We start from the raw sequence: 19,921 nt of genomic DNA on the forward strand, positions 1-19,921 counted from the left end.
CTAATGCCTCTCATATACTGCCCACAGATGGGCTTTTCTCTGCACCTCTACCATAGCTACTTTTCCAGATGGTAACTACCAAAAAGTCTGGTTCAGCTCTCTCTAGTTGATGTTTTTGTATTACAGTTTCGTCTGCAAAAATCTATGGCTGGGGGGTTGCTAAATACTGATTGTTAGGATTGACTACTAAGTCTCCGGGTCTGTAAGAATGCCTCAAGACTTACTGAGAGGTTACTGAAGAAAGGATGCACTGAACTCTTTGCAACAAAAAGAAATCAAAACCTTTTGTTTTAACCATAATGATGGGATTTTTATTTCATTTAAATATATTGTTATTTTTATTGCTTGGTCTGCAATTTTTTTTTAATTATTTTATTTTAGGTTTTCATGTGCATCGGTAGTTTGAAGTTGCCGTACATTTTTTTTTCTTCTTTTGTGGTTTCCATGGAAGTCTGCCAAATGTGGTGCTGTGAGGCAGTTCTTTAAGCACTGGCAGACCTGACAGAGGAGTGGGTTCCTGATCTAATGCACATATTTGACAGTACTTCAGCTTCACGTACATTGAGTAGTCACAGGCTTAAATCAATTCCACAGCTGCGCAGCAGATGTGGCATACAGGTGTTCGAAGGGCACCACATGGTGATTCAGCTGTGTTACACAGAATACTATTGTGTGTCTTCATTTTGGCCATGGTTTTCTTTAAATGTGTATGAAAGGTTATAGTCCAGGGTGACACTGATGGGTAAGTGAGCATGTTTCAGGTTTCAGTTCTTCAGCAGTGAGGAAGCACAGTGGAAATGGAATTCACCGCTTCTATTTTGCTCATGCTTATGAGAAGGCATCACCTGCTACGAGACGAGACGAGACTGCCTGTGTCAGCAGTCTGAGGAGCATCTCAGAAAAAGAATAGACCTGCATGACAGGCTGAAGCAGGTGCCGTCAGCTTTTTTGGAGAGTAGGTAGAAGGTCATTGTTGTAGCGGTTCAACAACGTGATTACAAGCAATGGTATCCTGGAGGAGCGGTCTGTGTTTTCTGTGTGCTTCTTTTGTGTCCCCCTGAGCTTTCTAAGACAATTGTCTTGGTGAAATCTGGTTTGATGAGCATACGGACTGTTGTCTGCCCTTATTAATATGCATGTACAGATGGAATTCTTAAAGACTTTTAAGGCACAGGGGAAGCAAGAATATTTATGGATAGGCAGTTGCCTGCCCGGTGTAGACCTGGTTTTAAGAGATCTTGCCAGTGAAAAGCAAGAACATAAACCATTATTTTCTTTAGGAATTACAGAACTGTTACCCTTCCCTGTGAGGATACCAGACTTTGCACTGAATGGCCATACTGGATGACACGTAGGGTCTACATGGCCAATATCCCTGCTCTGAAACTTGCCAGTCAAGTAGCAGAAGTTAATTGGTGAAGTATCAAAAACTCAATAAGAGCAAATCTTGCTACAGTCCCCAAAGTATTCAGCTGTTTCTGACCACTGGTTTGGAGATTTTCAATCAGTAACTTAAGGACATTGTTCCACCTGTGCAGTCATTGTGAATAGTTCTGGAGAAAAGAACTCTTCTGTCAACAGAATGACTGCCACTTATTTTGCTTGATACTGTTACCTAGTAAGTCATTTCCTGAATGTAGATATTGTCTGGCTAATTAGCTACCTAATTTAGTATCACAGGAAGTGATGTTGGTGCTTGTGAGGTGGTGTTACGTTGGCAGGGTAAATCCCAACGCTAACATGAGAGGTTTTCTTCCCTTGGTTATCCTACCCACTGACCGAGGTCAGCAACATTCAACAAGTCAACAGTTTCTAAAATAGGTTTCAAGGTGCAACACCTGCTGCAGTGATGCCTTAGTGCGTGTAGACCAGGCAGTTGCCCTGGATTGTAGTTGTACATACTGCATGAACTGAATACACATCGAAAAAGCTTCAATTTCTTTTTCTGGGATGTGGGGTACTGTCATGAGAACATGCTCCATGAAGTCCCTGAATTCTCATGTTCCTCTGTGAGAAGGTTTTCCTTTCTTTTGGGAATGCTCTTGATATTCAGAAGTTGATGTCCGGAATGGATGTGTGAAGATCTAGTCTGAAAGGAGCCCTAACCAAGTAAGACTCTCTTGCAAGCAGAAGTTACTGAATTTCTGCTGTCAAGTGAGAAATTCCAGTGCAGCTGCGCTCAAGTATTGTCTGTCCCTCAGTATCTGTTCTCTTTTATTGACAACTCATATCCACATCATGGCTGTTTAAATTTTAGATGGCCCTTAGGTGCTCAATCTGTATTCAGCCATTTGTGTAGTGGTAATTTTACAGATGTGCAGATTTTTATGACTGTGGACTACCTCAAGAGGCTTATAGTAAAATTTCTGTTCTTGTCAAATCCATATTTACTGTAGTGTTGAGGAGCTTTCTGTCTGTATGGTCTATCTCTGTGAAACACATTGAGCACCTAAAGAAGCCAGGTGGGACTTGACCTTGGCAGCCTTGGAACTGATGAAGCATTCTGAACAGTTTCAGACAATGAATGATCTACCAGCATAAGAATCTCTCATGTGTTACTTCATACATAAAACTCTGGGGAGACTTGCTTCTGCTACTTGGGAAGTGGCAAAGTTATCTAGAAAGATTCTTGTAGTGAGGGAACAGGTGCCTCAGATTACGATCAAATGCAGCCAAAGGAGCCCCAGTGTAAAGAAGATGTGCATTTTCACTAATACCATTGTGATTTTCTTTGACTCCATGCACAGTTACATGACTAGAATGCCACAAGCAGAGAAAATGTACCAGAATGCTGCAAATGTATCTTAGCTTAGTAAAGAATTGAGATGCTAACTCCTCAAGGTTAAGTAATAGACCATGAACACACCCAAGCAATCAGTTGGATGTGAAACAGAGCTACTCTGATAGGTAACAGATGGCTTATAGCAGAGTTCTGCTGCAGCTTTTTTAATGTATTGGAGCACATTGTCAGGTGAAATAGGTTGCTAACAGCTGCTCAGAGGCTACCAGCTGAGAATCTGGACTATTATTTCAATGGGAATGAAACTGCAGATCACCTTCTCACTGTACACAAAAGAAAAGGAGTTTTGCTGGCATTAGTTTTAGTATTGCATGACTTCTATAGAGTTCAAAAAGCTGCTGATAATATTTCTACATGTTCTGTTACCAGCTTTTCCATGTTGCCTATATCCTCATCAAGTTTGCAAATTCTCCTCGTCCAGATCTTTGGATCTTAGAAAGATCAGTGGACTTTGGAAAAACTTACACTCCCTGGCAATATTTTGCTCGTAAGTATCAATTCTTGTGTCACTGCTCTTTTGTAGATATGTTTCTTTAATCATTCACCCAGTAGCAAGAAAATCAGACCATTGGTCTTGCTGAAGATTTCAACTGTAGTGAAGTGTAGTAAAGACAGTGAATGTCAAATACATTTCTCTTATCTTAGTTGTCCACAATAAATTAGTGAAAAGATTGTAACTAAAAATGAGCATGATATTTTGAAACTGTAACTCAGCACTCAATGTTTTTCAGTCCGTTGGGATTTTTTGTTTTGCTTTTTTGTCTTGATTTTTAGTATATCAGAACTACAGTGTCCTTCATCCCATTGGACTCCAGAGTTCCTTGAAAAAGTCAAAGTCAAATACAAGCACAAAATCTTGGAGTAGATAAATGTGTTTTTTTTTGTGTGTGTGTGTGATGACATTAGGAAGATTGTGTAGTGTCTTATCAGGCACCACTGAATTGCTTAGGACAAGAAATGATTTGTTTTTATAAATTTCCATTTTTATGTACTAAGGGAAGTTAGTTATGCACTGTTTTTTATTTTTCAGGTAAGGGGGAGAATTTACCTAAAGCACAGGGGATATTTCTTTGTTAATTCAAATTATAATATACAGCCGTATATATTTTCTATTTATATATAAAAATAATTTCATTCTGACTTGACTAGACTCCAAAGCAGATTGTTTGGAACGCTTCGGAAAGGAAGCTAATGTTCCTGTGAGGAGGGACAATGATGTCATTTGCACTACAGAGTATTCTCGCATTGTGCCTCTTGAAAATGGGGAGGTAAGTGCTTTTAGAAAAATAAAGTGTAATCTTGGAAGTAAACAGTTTTGGAAGTTCACTGTTTCAATAAAAACAGAGAAAGTATTTTTTCAGGTATGATTGCTTGAAATGACAATAAATCCATAACCAAGCATTTAAGTAGCTGGTGAGATATTTGGAGAGTGGACTGACATCTCCTAACTGTCACCAGGAGATAGGGGCTGCTCAGAGCAACCTGTATAGATTCTTTATTATGGTTTAGGTACCTCGCTTTATGCATATGCATTTGAAGATATTGACTGCATTTTCTGAATAGTTTCAATGTACATAATAGAACTTAACTACACAAGAATTCCTCATGGGAGCAAAGGCTGTAGAAACAGATATTTACCATTCAAGAATAAGTATCTATTTAAGAAAAAATATACAAAATACTACATGTTCATAACGTAGTACATGTGCTTGCAAAAGCATTACTCTGATTTTAGCCATTGATCCTTGCTAAGCAGAAACGTGGCTTGTGTTACTTGAATTGATGTTAAACTCCTGGCTGTGCTGTTCACTCTTGCTGACATTCTTGTTTTATGTCTGATGCAGTTAGAATCTACATCTAAACTCCTGCAGAGTTCTCCAGTTTTATGCATATGGATCTGGAGTTGTAGTTTAAAATTAAAGTAGAATTTGCCTATTAACATATCCATAAATTTTTCCAAATAAAATATTTTAAAGAACAATTTCTATAGAAAACTGTTGCTGCTGCCATCCCCTATTACATGCTGTATGACTTCTCCTAAAATAATTGTTCTGCAGTTAGAACTGCTACCAGTCTACTCTTACATGTTTCAGATTATAGGAGCTATTTGAAAATAGAAATCTGTTATCTGGTTGGTTATAAATAAATGAAAGTCTCTTACTCGGTTGCACGCTAGATTGTTAATTTAATAGAGATTCATCATTGCTAATTTTCTTTAAAAAATAAAAAATATACTGGAGCACGTGTCTTGAAATTCAGATAAACCTGCTTTCATGTGAAAGGGTTTTCTAAAGCAACACTGTGTACTTTCTTCAAGAAGACCATTAATATGCTCCCAGGCATTGGACCTGGTAACAATAATATTTTCCAGGAATGTTTGTGCCTTAACCCAAAAATAAATGTGCTTTGGGAAAGAGCCAAAACCTGGTGTTTTTACTCAGGCAAAACTCCCCTTGACACTATCAACAGTTCATGTAACTATTTGTAACTATACCTATTGTTGTTGTGTTTTTTTTTTTCCCCTACTAAAATGTGTTCTTTTTTGTGTGTTGTACCCACTGTTTTCAAAAGAGATAGAGGTACTCTTCTTCTTCTTCTTTTTTTTTTCTTTTCTTTTTTTTTTTAAGGTGTAATATGTGTAATGAGAATTCAGGAGGGTCCAAGACATGTTTTTTTTCCTGACGTTCTGGTTTCAGTATGAAATGTGTAGTTGCTACTGCAAATATGCTCAGAAACAATAGTAATTCTTTTTATTCTGTTATTACTCAAAAGTTTGGCTCTGTGCCCACTACTGATACTTGCGGTTGATATGTTTTAACAAAAATACGCTTCCTTTTTTTTAGATTGTAGTATCTTTGGTAAATGGCCGCCCAGGAGCAAAAAACTTCACTTATTCCCCTAGTCTTCGAGAATTCACAAAAGCAACAAACATCCGCCTTCATTTTCTCAGAACTAATACACTTCTTGGACACTTGATATCAAAAGCTCAACGAGACCCTACTGTAACCCGTAGAGTAAGTACTGTTTTCACAGAGGTATATTCAGCAGCTATATTCAGCATGTTAGAGACCAAAAATGATCTGAATAATTTAAGTTTGCAACAATCAGTATTTACAATGACCTACCTGTAAATCCCTATATTTTCTCCAGGTCTGTTTGACATGAGCAGGTAACTGGGATAGCAGGTAGTTATGGAGGGGAAGTAATGATTTTGTAACAGGCTATCTTCTTTCACTGACTTTGAATATTAAAGGAAGTTGAGTGCATCACGGGAGCTATAAGGAGCCAATGCGGAAATCTGAGCTGTCTCATCAGCCTTATTTTACACTGCTTTCCCTTACTTATTCAAAGAGAGATTTCAGAAAATAGTACTTGAGTTTCTGAAGGAGTAGGAATTAAAGGGCCTACTCAAAAGTTACTATCTGTAGACATATTGTATGAGATACATAGGTGTTTTTAGTGGACTTTGGGCTATCCTGGGGTTTGAAACCCAAAGTCCCGCTCTCATTTAGTGGGGAAATATAAGGAAATCTGGATCCCTCAAGGGAATGGTGCATAGAGAGAGATTGAAAGCTTCACATTGTATTGTTATTTTTGACCTTTTTATTTCAAATGAAGATTCAGTAACAATTGGAGGAAACCCTGGGGTGAGGCACTACACAAGTGTGTGGGTTTCTGCATCGAAAATCATGAAACAGTTCCAGTTACTTGATAGTACTCCCATTAAGTACCTTTATTGTCTTAAGTAAATGTTAAGATGTTGCTCACAGGCAGATGTAAAACAAGTATTTACTTTACTTGCCAAGCAGCATAGCTTTAATGTAAGAAAGTTCTGATGTTATTGCCATGGGATGTAGGACAGATGAATAAAACAACAAGTGTTTTATTGAATTATTAAAAGAGAACACACATTTTCATTGTAGAGACCTACAAAGTCTAGGAAGGAGTTAATATTCTTAAGGAAAGTCTGTGTGTTAAACTTATTAGAGAAACAGATGAAAACCAGACGAGTTCTGTTCTCCTGTCCAAGTAACTGCCTGACTTCTGTTAATGGCTTGAGTTCATGACATATTGAATTATATACGGAATGTTTTATGTCTAAACTGTGGCAATTTGGCCTATTAATTGTTTTGGCCTGTTATTAATTTTACTTTTTACTAACCAATAACAGGACTATTACTGTTTGTAGTACAGCATAGTTCTGCAAAGCTGCACGTAACTATCGACAGTCTTACTATATTAAAAAAAAAAAAAAAAAACAGTCAAATATGATGGCAGGAGTCAAAAGGGTCACTTCTAGCTGTGCTGAAAATACTGAAAGCACAGGTTTTGTTTACAGTATGAAAATGGTAGGCACAGTTAAAAATTAGCAAGTATGTTTGAGTAGAGATTGTTCAGAAAGTGAAAAATAATACAGATCTATTTCCTAGTCTATATATCCCACCTACTTACTGCTCTTCTCCTGCCTAGAGCAAAGTAGCTTTACAGAAGCCAGAGAGAGAGGTTTTCAAAAGCTCTCTGCCTTGGAAAAGCATCTCATCTGTGCCAGCCAACTTCACCTACATAAGAGAGTGTTTATACCACCTAGAGGGGCTATATTGTGAACGAGTAAGCACAGGAGACAAAACTGCAAAATGTTCTGACCCTTTTTCTCTTTGTCCTCCAGTGGCATTTTCTCTGGCCCTTTAACTGTCTTTGGGGGTGCATAGAGATCAAGAATTACAACCAGCTTTCTGTTCTGCCTGGTGCACTAAGGAGGCAAGGAAACAACTTCTGAGCTACAGAAATGTACGCAGAAGTTACTATTGATATGTATATGCTGCTGAGATTTTTTGATGAGTTGAACTGATTAAATTTTTATCTTCTGTTGCCTGGATGCCTGCAAGGCATCAGAGTGAGATACAAAATGGTTCAGCTTCAGGTCACAGGTTCAAATCCAGCTTGAGTCACAGTGATTTTATCTGAGCCACCGATCTTTGTCGGTTTCTAGTGTTTAGTGAACATGTGTGACTGAATGGGGAAACTGTACTGCTCCTACCAGTGTGTCCTACTTGTTGACCAGACCACGGTCTCCCAAACTGATGCTGTGTCTGTACATCTCCATAGTCAAGCTGGCTTTGAACAAGCTTTAGGCTTGGGCACTGGTGGCTTTGTAGCTGCTGGGGAATGGAGAGCTACAGCAGTATGCGTTTGGTTTGAGCCACACAAGCCCAAAATTGTGTTCTGTTGATATCGGGCACCCTGTGAGTATTGGCTTTGATTTGCTGGGATTCATACTGAGACATAACATAAGTACAGGTTTGACTATTGGTTGCCTGACTTTGGCCTTCTGTAAGGCCATGCCTTTAAAATTCTCATAGTCAAGATTTAACCACGTAGAAATAACTGAAGTTGCTATTTCTGCCATAATACAAGTAAGAAAAAATCTGTACATATTTCTTGTGATTCTTCCACAGTATTACTACAGTATAAAGGACATCAGTGTTGGTGGTCGATGTGTTTGCCATGGCCATGCTGAAGTATGTAATGCAAAAAGTGCTGAAAACCAATACCAGTAAGTAAAGTGAGCATCCCATTAATTTAATGTCAGGAAAAAAAAAAACAGTCCACAAACGTTTTCAAATGAGCTTTTTTATTACAGAATGTAGTCTCACAAGAATTTTTTTATTATATTTAAATAATGAGAATCTGCTAATGATTGACATGAAAACATATCGAGAGCTATTGTGTGAAATACAATAATAAAAAGGTCTTCTATTTACATTTTAGCTGAAATAAGAGCTTGTAAGTTTTAATAATTCATTAAAAATCTTTAATTCCTTTTGGAAAACATGGTATGATATCACTTCCCAACAGCAGGAATTAGAAGGCCAACTCAAGAACAAAGTTAGTGAACTTTCTGGAGATATAGAGCATTATAACTGAACTCAGACGAGATCCAATGCTTTTGATTACTACTAGAAAAAAAAAAACAACACCAGAAATTGAATGAACTATATCCTGTTGTCAGTGGGATGATAATTCCTTTTAGCTGAATTGACGATTAAGATACTTACAAGAGGAAAAACATGACTTTTGGTATCATATTCTTAGTATTTTAATGAGGAAGACAGCCATAAAGTTAGTAGAACTCAGCCTGCGTTTTTTGCTTGAATAGTTTGTAGGAGCAGAACTTGGGACTGCTTGCTATTTGTCTAGGTCCTTTGGACAGTTGGCTCTAATATTTGTTTAGAAAAATAGTTGCAGAAGCATTCATTCTGTATCTGCAGTAGATCTGAGATATTTTACAATTATCTTTACGTTCTGTAATTGAGTGTGTTCTTATTATTGTCACATGAGCTATTAGCGAACATCAATGTTATTTCAGTAACTTTGCAGCAGGAGTATGTTCATTTTAATGAATGAATATATTATCTTACCCTTCATTTACAAATGTTACTTTCTATGAACGAGCTTGAATTAAAAAGGGATGGTAACTGGTCACACGCTTACCTGAAATCTATAGGAAAGTTTCATTTCCCTATGAAATTTATGACATCCATGTTGATTTCACAAGGAATTAGATTAAGCTCTATGGCTCATCCGTTCTACGAAAATGACTGTGAGCATTCAGGCCATTCAAAACACGTTTTAAGACCCCGGTTTAAAACAGCTCTTGCTCTTAACTATGATGGCATTGAAATAAACTGATAGAATAATGTGATATTTTCAATTGGTTTCTACTGAATAGTTACTGGGCAAATGGGTGCCTCCATTTCAGATGTATATGCTGGAGAAAAGTAAGTGCAGAACAGGTGAAATCTACTAGAATTAGAATGGTTATACTTGAAAATTAGATTGCCCCTTGGTTATTAGGCTACACAGATAATGGAGGAATGCTGGAAAAAGTCTCTCCAGTCTCAAGGTCTGCTTGTTATTCCTGGGACTCAGTTACTATGCATGATAGTAAGACCTAGCCCATAATGAGAGCCTGCTGTTATGGAGGCTATTCAGCAAAATCAAAATAAATATGGACTATGTTTTCTTGACGATTAATGTGAACTATTTTAAATGTAACAAGATGAAGTTATCATCAGGGCTCTATAAAGACAGTAATAAAATTATTGTAAGCAAAGCATAGCTGAAGAATGATGAAGGCATGCATAGAAAGATGATAAATATTTTGATTTACTGTAGGTCAACAAGCTTGAGCTTTGGAATGAAGCTAAAATAGGGTACATTGTAAGCTGTTATGTATCAGTTTGATTTAATATTCTAGCATAAAGTTTCATAATCCAGTCTAATCAATTCAGTTCTAAATGTTCTCTATAACTCATTTGTGCTAATAAGCTCATAATTGTATGATTAAAGTAACTGATCATGAATAATTTTAGGGAAGTTCTAAAACGTTCTAGTATCACTATTTGACCTCTCTACACATGAACTTATGTCCTGTCCTTTTCACATTATGTGTAAGTTTTGGGATGCAATAAAATTAAGAAAAAAAAAAAAAAGTTTAACAGTTTCAGTAGACTAAGAAGCTTTTATTTCTGTAGGTTTCAGTGTGAATGTCAGCATAACACTTGTGGGGAAACCTGTGACCGCTGCTGTCCTGGATATAATCAAAAACAGTGGCAACCTGCAACAGCTGGGAACACAAATATATGTGAACGTGAGTAGTTAAAAATACGGGAGTTTAAAAGGGACTTTGACAAGTGGGTGAAAATTAGCCATAGTGCAATGTTCATGGACCGTAACAAACAGATTAGGCTTTGACACCTCTTTTTTTAACTGAGAAGATTCTTTCCATACGGTAACACAGACTAAATGATGCAGTGAATGTTATTTATGTTTTTCTCTCATCTCAGTAAACAATGAAAATAATCACAGATCTCAGAATATTGCTTGAGAAAAGTGGAAACCTTCCTGTAGCATGTTGAGTGAACATCTCTCCCCAGTCATAGCTGCCTGCTGACAAATTGTGGGTGCTCCCTAGCAGAGCAGAGATTACAGGCATCTTGAAAGTTGCTTCCCCATGACCTATTTGTATTGAGAATGTAGAGACTGCATATATTAAACTTTCAAACAAGCCACTCTAAGTGGTATCAAGGGAGAACTCTTGGTCTGACTTCCGGATTTCATGTACTGTCAGCAGAAGGGGAGGGACTCTGTGTGGTTAGCTATGTGGCTTTTTTTTGTTTGTTTGTTACTGGAGGGAATGAGGAGTACTTAGTGCAGTACTGCAAGATACAGTCAGCTCACCTTAAGAAACAGTGAAGTATTTAGTAATAATTTGCAACTGAGAGTTGTAGGAAGTAACAACTTAGTCTTTGCTATCTTTCATTGGGAAGAGGAGCTGAGTTATTCATTGTTCATGTCATTGTAGTTACTGCATCCTTGATATTGTAAAGGAACCCAGTTCAAAAGTCTGCGTCATAAAGCAGATTTTTAGAAGCAAATCTGTTTTTTGGGAATTAAGCATGCTCCAGTGTTTCAGGAAGCAGTGTGAAATGTCATCTCTCCAGACATTCTTGAATTTACAATCTAATAACTGTGAACCGTGTTTGGTCTGAAAAACCCTTTCAGCAGTGGAGTCCTGCCTTAGCCTTGTCACATGTTAGCCATTAATCAATGCAGCTCTTCTGCCTTTCCTGACTTGGACCCATAAGCAGGGTCGTCTGAGCTTCCTGTCATCTGAATGCTGTTACGGGAGGTTGTTCAAGGCTGCCACTGCTGACAGGTGTCTGTTGCACTCGTTTTCCTGGTGGGGAGTCTGATCCACACATGCTTTAGACCCACAGACTGAATAGTCAAGCTGAAGAAGCCCCTTGACCTTTCTTCTACCTTCCCCGTATTTCACTCTTAAAGAAAAGGTAATATTGTAAGATTGACCACGTGGACCCTCTTTTTCCTAAGGGGTACACAATGTCCCACATGGGTGTTTTGCATCCTTCTGTCAGAAAACAGCGGCTGTGTTAGCCATCTCCATGCACGACCTTTTCTGAGCAAATGTGTTGGCAGCCTCCAGACTCCTTTGTGTCTGGCCTAATTTAACTTGTATGCCTTTCCTGAGAGTAGTGTAGCCAGTGGGTACAAACGGTTAACAAGGGAACCTTATCTGAAAGCCAAATAGATGTACCTTTAAAATTAGTTTGAGGAATAAATAGAATGCTTGTTTAATCAAAACTGCAGCACTAAGAGTGTTGGGGGGGGAAAAAAAGATGATTAAAACATTTGATCAGAGATAGGCATGTTGGGACTCAAGTTTTGGACAATATTTGAAACCTCATTTGGATTCCCCTCTTTGAAAGAAAAATACTTTCTGCCAGGAAGAGAGAGACAAAGAGCATAAATAATGTTATGTTCTTAAAAGAATGAATTCATAAAAGATCATCTACGAGACTTGGAGCCAAGACAACTTAGCTTCTAACTACCTCTGAAAAAATACCCTTTTCAGTTTGGATTGCTTCTAGCTGTTTAGGGTGATTTGTTGAAAGTGTTGGCCAGGTGCAGGCCTCTTCTCCTGGAAGCCAGTAGTGGAGGAATTAAAGCAGCCTCATTAAGCTCTCCAGCAGCCTGAGGTCCCTTTGGGGAAACTGCTTGAAAGAGGTCGGTGGGAGCTGATAGAGATAGGGCCAATCTTTTGCTCTGAGTTTCCTAGAGCAGTGAGGGTCAGCAAATGGCTCAGAGCTGTAAGAAAACACTTTGTGAGGCAGAAGGGTTTTCTGTTCACCTGTAAGAGAAAATGCTGTTACTTGGACCAGACAAAATAATTTCCCATCACTGTTAATAGGCATACTTGTGAGCTATATGTAGCTCACAGAAGTTTTGGCCCTATAGCCAAGGAGCTTTTGTTTGCAATGTAGAGAAAGGGAAATACTCACTTATGTGCACGGATCCTCATTTTGTCCAGCAGCTGGGCTGAGGGTGAACAAAAATATCCTATCTTTGTTCTGCTCTATCACTCCCAGCAATCTTTTTGCCTATTACCTTCTTCCATTTTTTTTGACTTAGTATCTTGAATCAATAATATATATATTTTTTTGTAATGTTTTATTTTCCTTGAAGATTTTGGGAATTTAAAACCCTCAAAGATCTTCAGAAGCTATTGAAACCCAGCCAGAAAACCTGGCTCTTGACCTATCTGGCTCCTGGCAGCAGACCATGAGGCAATCTGACAATAGACCACAGCTTTGCTTAGCTATGCAGTTGATAGTTTCTATGGGAAGGCTTCCTTATCCAAAGATTTTCAGATGTAAAGACCTAGAGGAGATATGCAGAACGGTCCAGTCTTCCTTCTTTGTATGATCACATGGCAAGGTGTAGAGAATCAGTTTTCCCTCAGTTGTGCTCTCCATTGTGCTAGGTAATTTGAAGAGCATTTGGTAGTGACCTTGGAAGGAAATGCTTCCCACATCACGAAGAAAGTAGGGCTAGGGCTCTTACCTTTTGTTTTGACATGCTTTCAGTAATCCATTGCCTTTCAGAGTATCTTATCCCCTGGTCCAGATGAAGGAAGGATTTCCCCAAGTGTGAAGTCATAGCTTTATAAAAAGTTGTAACTTTAGGAATTTTGTAGGAGGGTTTCCCTGGAGTGCTGGAACACTTATAATTAAAACTCACCTAGCACCACGTGTTTACGGAAGCCTTTTTTGCTTTCAGCTTTTTTTTTTCTTTCATAAAATTTCCTATACACAAATATGTATATCTTATCTATAACTGTTTATTTGAAACAAAGTTTTAGTGCACACAGCTTCAGCCCGGATGTATTTTTGGATGTGGAAAAATAGAAAAAGCATTTGAACATATTTTTCATTATTTGAAAAAAAAAACAAACTGCTGAAACCATTCTTCTGGAGCTTCCTAGTTCTGCTTTTATGTATAAATATATGGTTTTGAAATGGTACAACTGTTGACTCTTCTGACAAACCTAGCAGTACGTGTTTTCCTCATGTCTAGATGATCTTCCCAGGTTTCTGGTGTGAAAATCTAGTTGCTGATAAGTAAATATGTGCACTTGAGAACACTCCAAATACATGAGTGTATGTATAAATAAATACTCTAGGTTTCTTTTTCACCTCTGCTACATTTCTAAATTCCAGCATCACAATGAAAGCTGACTTGGAATATTAACTTTTTCAGCCTGCAATTGCTATGGACATGCCACTGACTGCTACTATGATGCTGATGTTGATCAGCGTCGAGAAAGCTTAAACATTCATGGGCATTATGAAGGTGGAGGAGTCTGCATTAACTGCCAGGTAAAAAGGTTTTGGTCTAAGTAAATGGCATTTGAAGAAGGGATACTGTAGTGTCACTGTGCCCACATGGATAGTTTGGAGGCTGACCAGTCTAGATAGCTCCATTCCTCTGGTACTGTTACTTGTACTCAAAGCAGGGAAAAAGGTGTCTGAAAGTAATTTGCATCATACAACATTGCTTGTTAATAAACAAATGATACATAAATTATATTTACACTCAGTCCTGCATGATTCAAATAAAGCCACACAATACAACAATTAAATGAACTATAAAAATCCCCTTTCCTGTTATGAACTCTGACGTTTCCCTGCTTAATAAAGGGAAGTAAAATTTCCTAAATAAAATACCGACTCAGTCCAGCTGGTTCTTTACTGAAGCAAAACACAGAGAGCTCTGCCTCACCAGAAGGACTAAGGAGGGCATAGGCTATACCCAGAAGGAAATTTTTGCTATTGAAAACATATGGAATCTTAGAAGGAACCTCTGGAAGTCATCTAGACTAGTGCTCCACTGAGACCAGGAATAGGTGCAAAGTTGTATCAGTTCGCACAAAGAAACAACTGATTTCTGAAAATTTCCAAGGGTGGAGATTACTCAGTCTCTGGGTAATTTATTACAGCACTTAATTACTTTCATGGTAAAGAGATTTTTGCTACTGTTCAGTGGGAATTTCCCCAGTTGCATCTTGTGACAGTTGGCTTTTGTCCTGCTGTGCACGTTGGAGAAGGCTTGTCTCTGTCTTCTCTGTAACCCACTCTTGGGTAGTAGAAAATTGCTACTAGGTACCCACCTTCCTTAAACATCTCTTCTCCAAGTCAACCAAAGCCATTTCCTGAGTTTCTCCTTACATGTCATGTGCTTCAGCCCCTTAACAATCCTAGAGACTCAGTTGGTTTGAATCAACAAATGTAAATTTGGAGTCAGAGACTTTACACTGTATGTCACTATGACTAATATATTATTGTAAAGAGAAGGAATGTCTCTCATCATAAGGAATTTTTATACTACTATGACTAATTACTTTCAGGAAAGATCATACAAGACTCTAAAGAACTTTATCTGATCTTGGAGATATCTCTGCTTTGAGTGAGATTGGACCACCTTACCTCCTGGGGTCTCTTCCAATCTAAATTAGTCATTGTTTCAATAATCTCAGGGTTAAATACAGTTAAATACCGATTTAAAAGTCTGTCTTCCTGTTGTTGTCAGGTCTGTCCAATAACAAACAGCTGACCAGAATGTAATTCAGAGGGAAAATTGTCATCAAGCCTATGCTCCTATGACACCTGCATATAATGATTTATATATTACCATGCTGTGCATTTAAAATATAGCTGTATTTAAGCAACAAAAAAGGGTATGTCCAGTAAAATGTATAGGGTGTGTTTTTCATCTTATTGCCACAGTATAATAAGATATTGTCCAAGAAGCAGTCAGAAGAGAGAATTATTTTTACTAGCATGAGTGAAAGAAATGCTCTTTGTCTTCCAATTGATATTTCTGTGCAGAAATTGTTCGTACAGTCTGGTCAGATTTATCATGTTGGTCCTTTCTGTCAGTTCTTTGTTCATGAAAGAGCATTTTTCTTAAATTGCTTCTAGGATACAAAAAAACAAATTAATCTAAATCTGTAAGTCTACGAGTCTATGGTTGTGTGACTGATATTAGTTGTTTGTAACCTAATTTTGTAGAAGTTATGCCAAATTAAATGAGTTTTCCATAAATCTAATTATAGCATTTTTTTCATCAGCAAAGTACATGGATTTTAATTTACTTTTTCTGCTTATGTCAGGGGAAAAAAAAAAGCAGAAGAAATGGATGCTTGAATGAGTATTGAATGTGTCAGACAGTAATAGTATTGAGTATTGTAGTTTCCACAGTCTATCTTATTTTAACCATTTCACAGCTTCAGGAGAGAGAATAAACATAGAATCACAGTATAATTTAGGTTGGAAAGAAGCTCTGGAAATCGCATAGTCCAACCCGCTGCATAAAGCAGGTCTAATTAGATCAGGTTGCTCAGGGACTTGTCCAGTCAAGCCTTGAGCATCGCCAAGGCTGGAGATTCCACAACCACTGATGGCAACCTGCTTCAGTGTTTGACCACCCTCATGATAATGTTTTTCCCTGTAATATTTAATTGGAATTTACCATGTTCCAATCTGTGTCTGTTGCTTCTTGTCCTATTACAGTACACCTCTGAGAAACCTATCTTGTTGCTCTTCACCTCTCTTGCTAATTTTAACTCCAGCTGACCTTTGGCTTTCCTAACTCCATTATTACACATATGGGCAATGTCTTTGTATTGCTCCCAGATAGCTTGTCCCTACTTGCAGCTTCTCTGTACTTTTTTTAGCTTGAGATCAATCAGGAGCTCAGTATTTATTCATGTTGGCCTTCTGCCTTCATTGCTTGACTTCCTGCATATTGGAAAGGGCAATTCTTGTGCTAAGGAGGCTGTCCTTGAAAGTCAGCTAGCTCTTCTGGACTCCTTTCCCTTCCAGTGCAGTTTCACGTAGGATCTTACCAAGCAGATACCTGAACAAGCCCAAACCTGCTTTTCTGAAGCCCAAGACTGTAATTCTGCTATTTGTCTTGCTTACTTGTTTAAGGATCTTAAAATTCAGTCTCATGGTTGCTGCAGCCAAGGCTGCCCCTCAGCCTGACATCTTCTATCAGTTCTTCCTTGTTTGTCGGTGTCACTTTGAACAGAGTATCTGTAAGTGGCTCATGAGTCCTTGCATCCCAAAATTGCCTTTGATATGTTCAAACTAACTTCTGGGTTGCCTGCACCCAGCTGCATTGCCCTTCCAGATGATATTGGGATGGTTAAAGTCATCCATGAGTACCAATGCCTGTGATTGCAGGGCGCTCTCTGGCTGCTTAAAGAAGGCTTCATCTGCCTTTTTGTTCAGGCTGTCTGTAACAGACATCTACTGCATCATCAGCTGGGCTGGGCCATCCTCTGATCCTTATCCACAAGCTCTGCACAGGTTTATCACCTGCCCCAGCACCAGGGAGAAGTCCAGACACTCTCTGCAGCCCCATACATGGACAGTGGCATCCTCCAACTCTGAGAGGAGTCCTACAGTCCTGAGCAGAGTTGCCGGGCCACTCTGTGGCCTAAGTGCTGCAACAAATACTGTATCTCCATCTGCTGTGTGATGTGAGCATCACCTCCCCTAATCTAGCATTAGCCTTTCTCAGCAGTAGTTCAGATCTGAAGATGTTAGAGGAAGCTCCTGGCAGAGCTGGAAGCAGAACCCAGAACTATTGCACAAATGGAGAACACCAACCACAAACAGCAACGTCCTGGGTGCCCTGCTAATGAACTGCCCTGCCAGATGCCCCATTAAGTCCTGGGTCCCTCTTTGCAGCCCTGTGTTGCAACAATCCCTAAGAAGGAAGTGAACAGCAAGTGGGAGCTGGGGGCAGGTGCTTGCTGCTTTTGTTGTTCCAGGGCAGAGTTTACCTCCATTTCTGGTCCCCTGCTCATGAGACAAATGGGTTCACGAGAATGCCTCGTGACAGCTCAACTTCTGCGTGCCGTCACCGCTGCATGCTCCTGCCACCCTCACCACAAGAGAGCTTTAGTGAAAGAGTTAAAATACACTTAGGACTTTGTTCAAAGGAGATAATATGTATTTTGCTGTGGTTAAATTACTTATGATGGTTTTTCATTGTGTCTAAAACAAGTTTACAGAGATGTTTTGTAGTATGTTTTTCTAATGGTAGATCTGTTTTGTGCTTTTTACTTTTGTTTCCTGTAGACTGATCAGATTTTGGTTTATCTTGATATTGCTGATTTTGGATAAAGGATATTCAAGAAGTAATAGACAGTATGAGGAAAAATTAATGATGCAGTTGTCTGAATGATGTACGCATAGTAATAAGAAAGCTGTATAAAAATAAACGAATATCTGGTGATAGTGTAAAAGGGAATTTTATTCCTAGAATTAAATTCATTTTTTGTTAAATAGCTCTTTTTCATAATGTTTTAAAGTTAAAATTCAGCTACTTTATGTAAGAATACTGTGATTCAGGAAGCTGTATGTTGTTAGAGAACACCAAATGACATATGTCTTTATTGCAGTTGTGTATAGAGACAGTGTTAAGGATGTTATTGTTTCTTAATTCTCCTTCCAAGTTCCCCTTTTTATCTCATATTCTCGTTTTGTTTTATTTTGCACAGCATAATACAGCTGGTATTAACTGTGAGAAGTGTGCAAAAGGTTATTACCGTCCATACGGTGTTCCAGCAAGAGCTCCTGATGGCTGTATACGTAAGTCCTTCTCTATTTGGCATCTCATAGTAATGAAAAAAATGTCCAAAAGATGTTGGAAAACAACTGCAAATGTCTTCCTGTGTTGCTTTCGACTCTTTTAATGATAATCTTCTCAGTGTATGTGTCATATGAACTTAAAGCTTCAGACTAGCAGTAGGACAATAGGAGGAAGTAAGCCATAAAAGGCTGATGAGGCGGTAGGACCAGCTACACACCCCACAGTGAGCTGGCATAACCTCTGAGAAGCCGCTCTCATCTCATATCCTCATGACCCTGCTTCTCTTAGTTCTCTGACATACATATAAGGTATCTTTTGGCTATTGGTTGCTTGAAAATATTATTGTACAGCTCCAAAGGTGATAAGGATCACTACTTCTAATCTATCGAGTGCTCAACCTAGCATCTACAATAATAATGCAATAAGATGATGAGAGATATAGCATTTAAAAAAGATGAACTGAGTGTAGGTAAGAACTAAGGACTAAATTACAAACAGTCTGACGGAACTTTGTGACAAGTAGGAGAAAGCTGTGGTTTGTTGTGTTTGGGTATTGAAATGAATGGGAGGTCAGCAGAGCTGTGGGAATGCTGCCATAATGTCGTATGTGGTGCATAAGGGAAGGTGTACAAGAGCATGGTGCTCCGCCTAGGCTATGGAGAGAGAGGAGCACAAGCCACAGAAAGGATAGATGCTGCAGTGCTGTGGAGCAATAACGTGCAGTCTTCTGAATTAAAAAAAATAAAATTAAACAGTCTAAGAAAATGGTATAGATCTTACTTCTAAGGGATACCATAAAGATTAATTCTGTGATCTAGAGTACTCAGAAAATATGAAACAGAATGTGAATGTTAATTCTTCAAATAATGACACATTCACAATTGCAAATGACATCATAATGCCATTGTGCACTGCTATAGAAGACAAATCTTTTCCAAAAGTGCTTATTTTATCATACTTGCTTAGCCTGCAGTTGTAACTCGGAGCATGCAGAGGGCTGTGAAGAAGGCTCTGGCCGCTGTTTCTGTAAGCAGAATTTCCAGGGAGAAAACTGTGAACGCTGTGCTGATGGTTTCTATAGTTTTCCATTTTGTATCCGTAAGTATACAAATAGAAATGTCTGTTCTCCAGAATTTTAAATGTGCTTTAAAGAGTTAGCTGTTTTAATTACAGTTGGTTTGGTTGAACTGTTTGATTTGAGTATCTGGCATTTCAGATTCTCAAGCATACACGTTCCAATAAATCAGTTGTCGTAACACTGAAGATAGTGTGGTTTACTTTACAAAACAGGTTGTGTTTCATATTCAGAATTCTGAATTCATTTAAGACATTCAGAGAGTCTAGCTAGAGCCTATAACTCGCTTGGACTAAGAAGTAGAACATGACTAGTGAGAGATGGGGGAGAAAGTGGCTGTGTGTTTTCCTTGAGGCCTCCAAGGATTTGGAACTTGTATGCCTAATAAACCAAGTTTGTGGCATTTCAGAAGATTCTAAAATAATTAAAAATAATTCTAAAATAGTGCCAGTGTAATGCTGGAAAGATCCTCCTGGCAGAGTATAAAGCTGTCAGCCATGAAGGAAGGGTTACAGTTTGTT

General features: G+C 38.4%; 1 protein-coding gene across 2 annotated transcripts in view; it reads left to right on the plus strand.

The window, feature by feature from the left end:
* LAMA3 (laminin subunit alpha 3) overlaps positions 1–19,921 on the plus strand; it is a 114,616-nt gene that overhangs the window by 10,564 nt on the left and 84,131 nt on the right. For both annotated transcript variants that reach the window (XM_040547864.1, XM_040547865.1), the window contains exons 3-10: positions 3,170–3,287; positions 3,950–4,068; positions 5,644–5,814; positions 8,257–8,354; positions 10,336–10,451; positions 13,922–14,040; positions 18,234–18,324; positions 19,292–19,423. In XM_040547864.1, the coding sequence (XP_040403798.1) occupies positions 3,170–3,287; positions 3,950–4,068; positions 5,644–5,814; positions 8,257–8,354; positions 10,336–10,451; positions 13,922–14,040; positions 18,234–18,324; positions 19,292–19,423 (964 nt within the window). The remainder of the gene's footprint in view (positions 1–3,169; positions 3,288–3,949; positions 4,069–5,643; positions 5,815–8,256; positions 8,355–10,335; positions 10,452–13,921; positions 14,041–18,233; positions 18,325–19,291; positions 19,424–19,921) is intronic.

The sequence above is a fragment of the Cygnus olor genome, chromosome 2 (assembly GCF_009769625.2).
Source record: "Cygnus olor isolate bCygOlo1 chromosome 2, bCygOlo1.pri.v2, whole genome shotgun sequence".
Taxonomy (NCBI): domain Eukaryota; kingdom Metazoa; phylum Chordata; class Aves; order Anseriformes; family Anatidae; genus Cygnus; species Cygnus olor.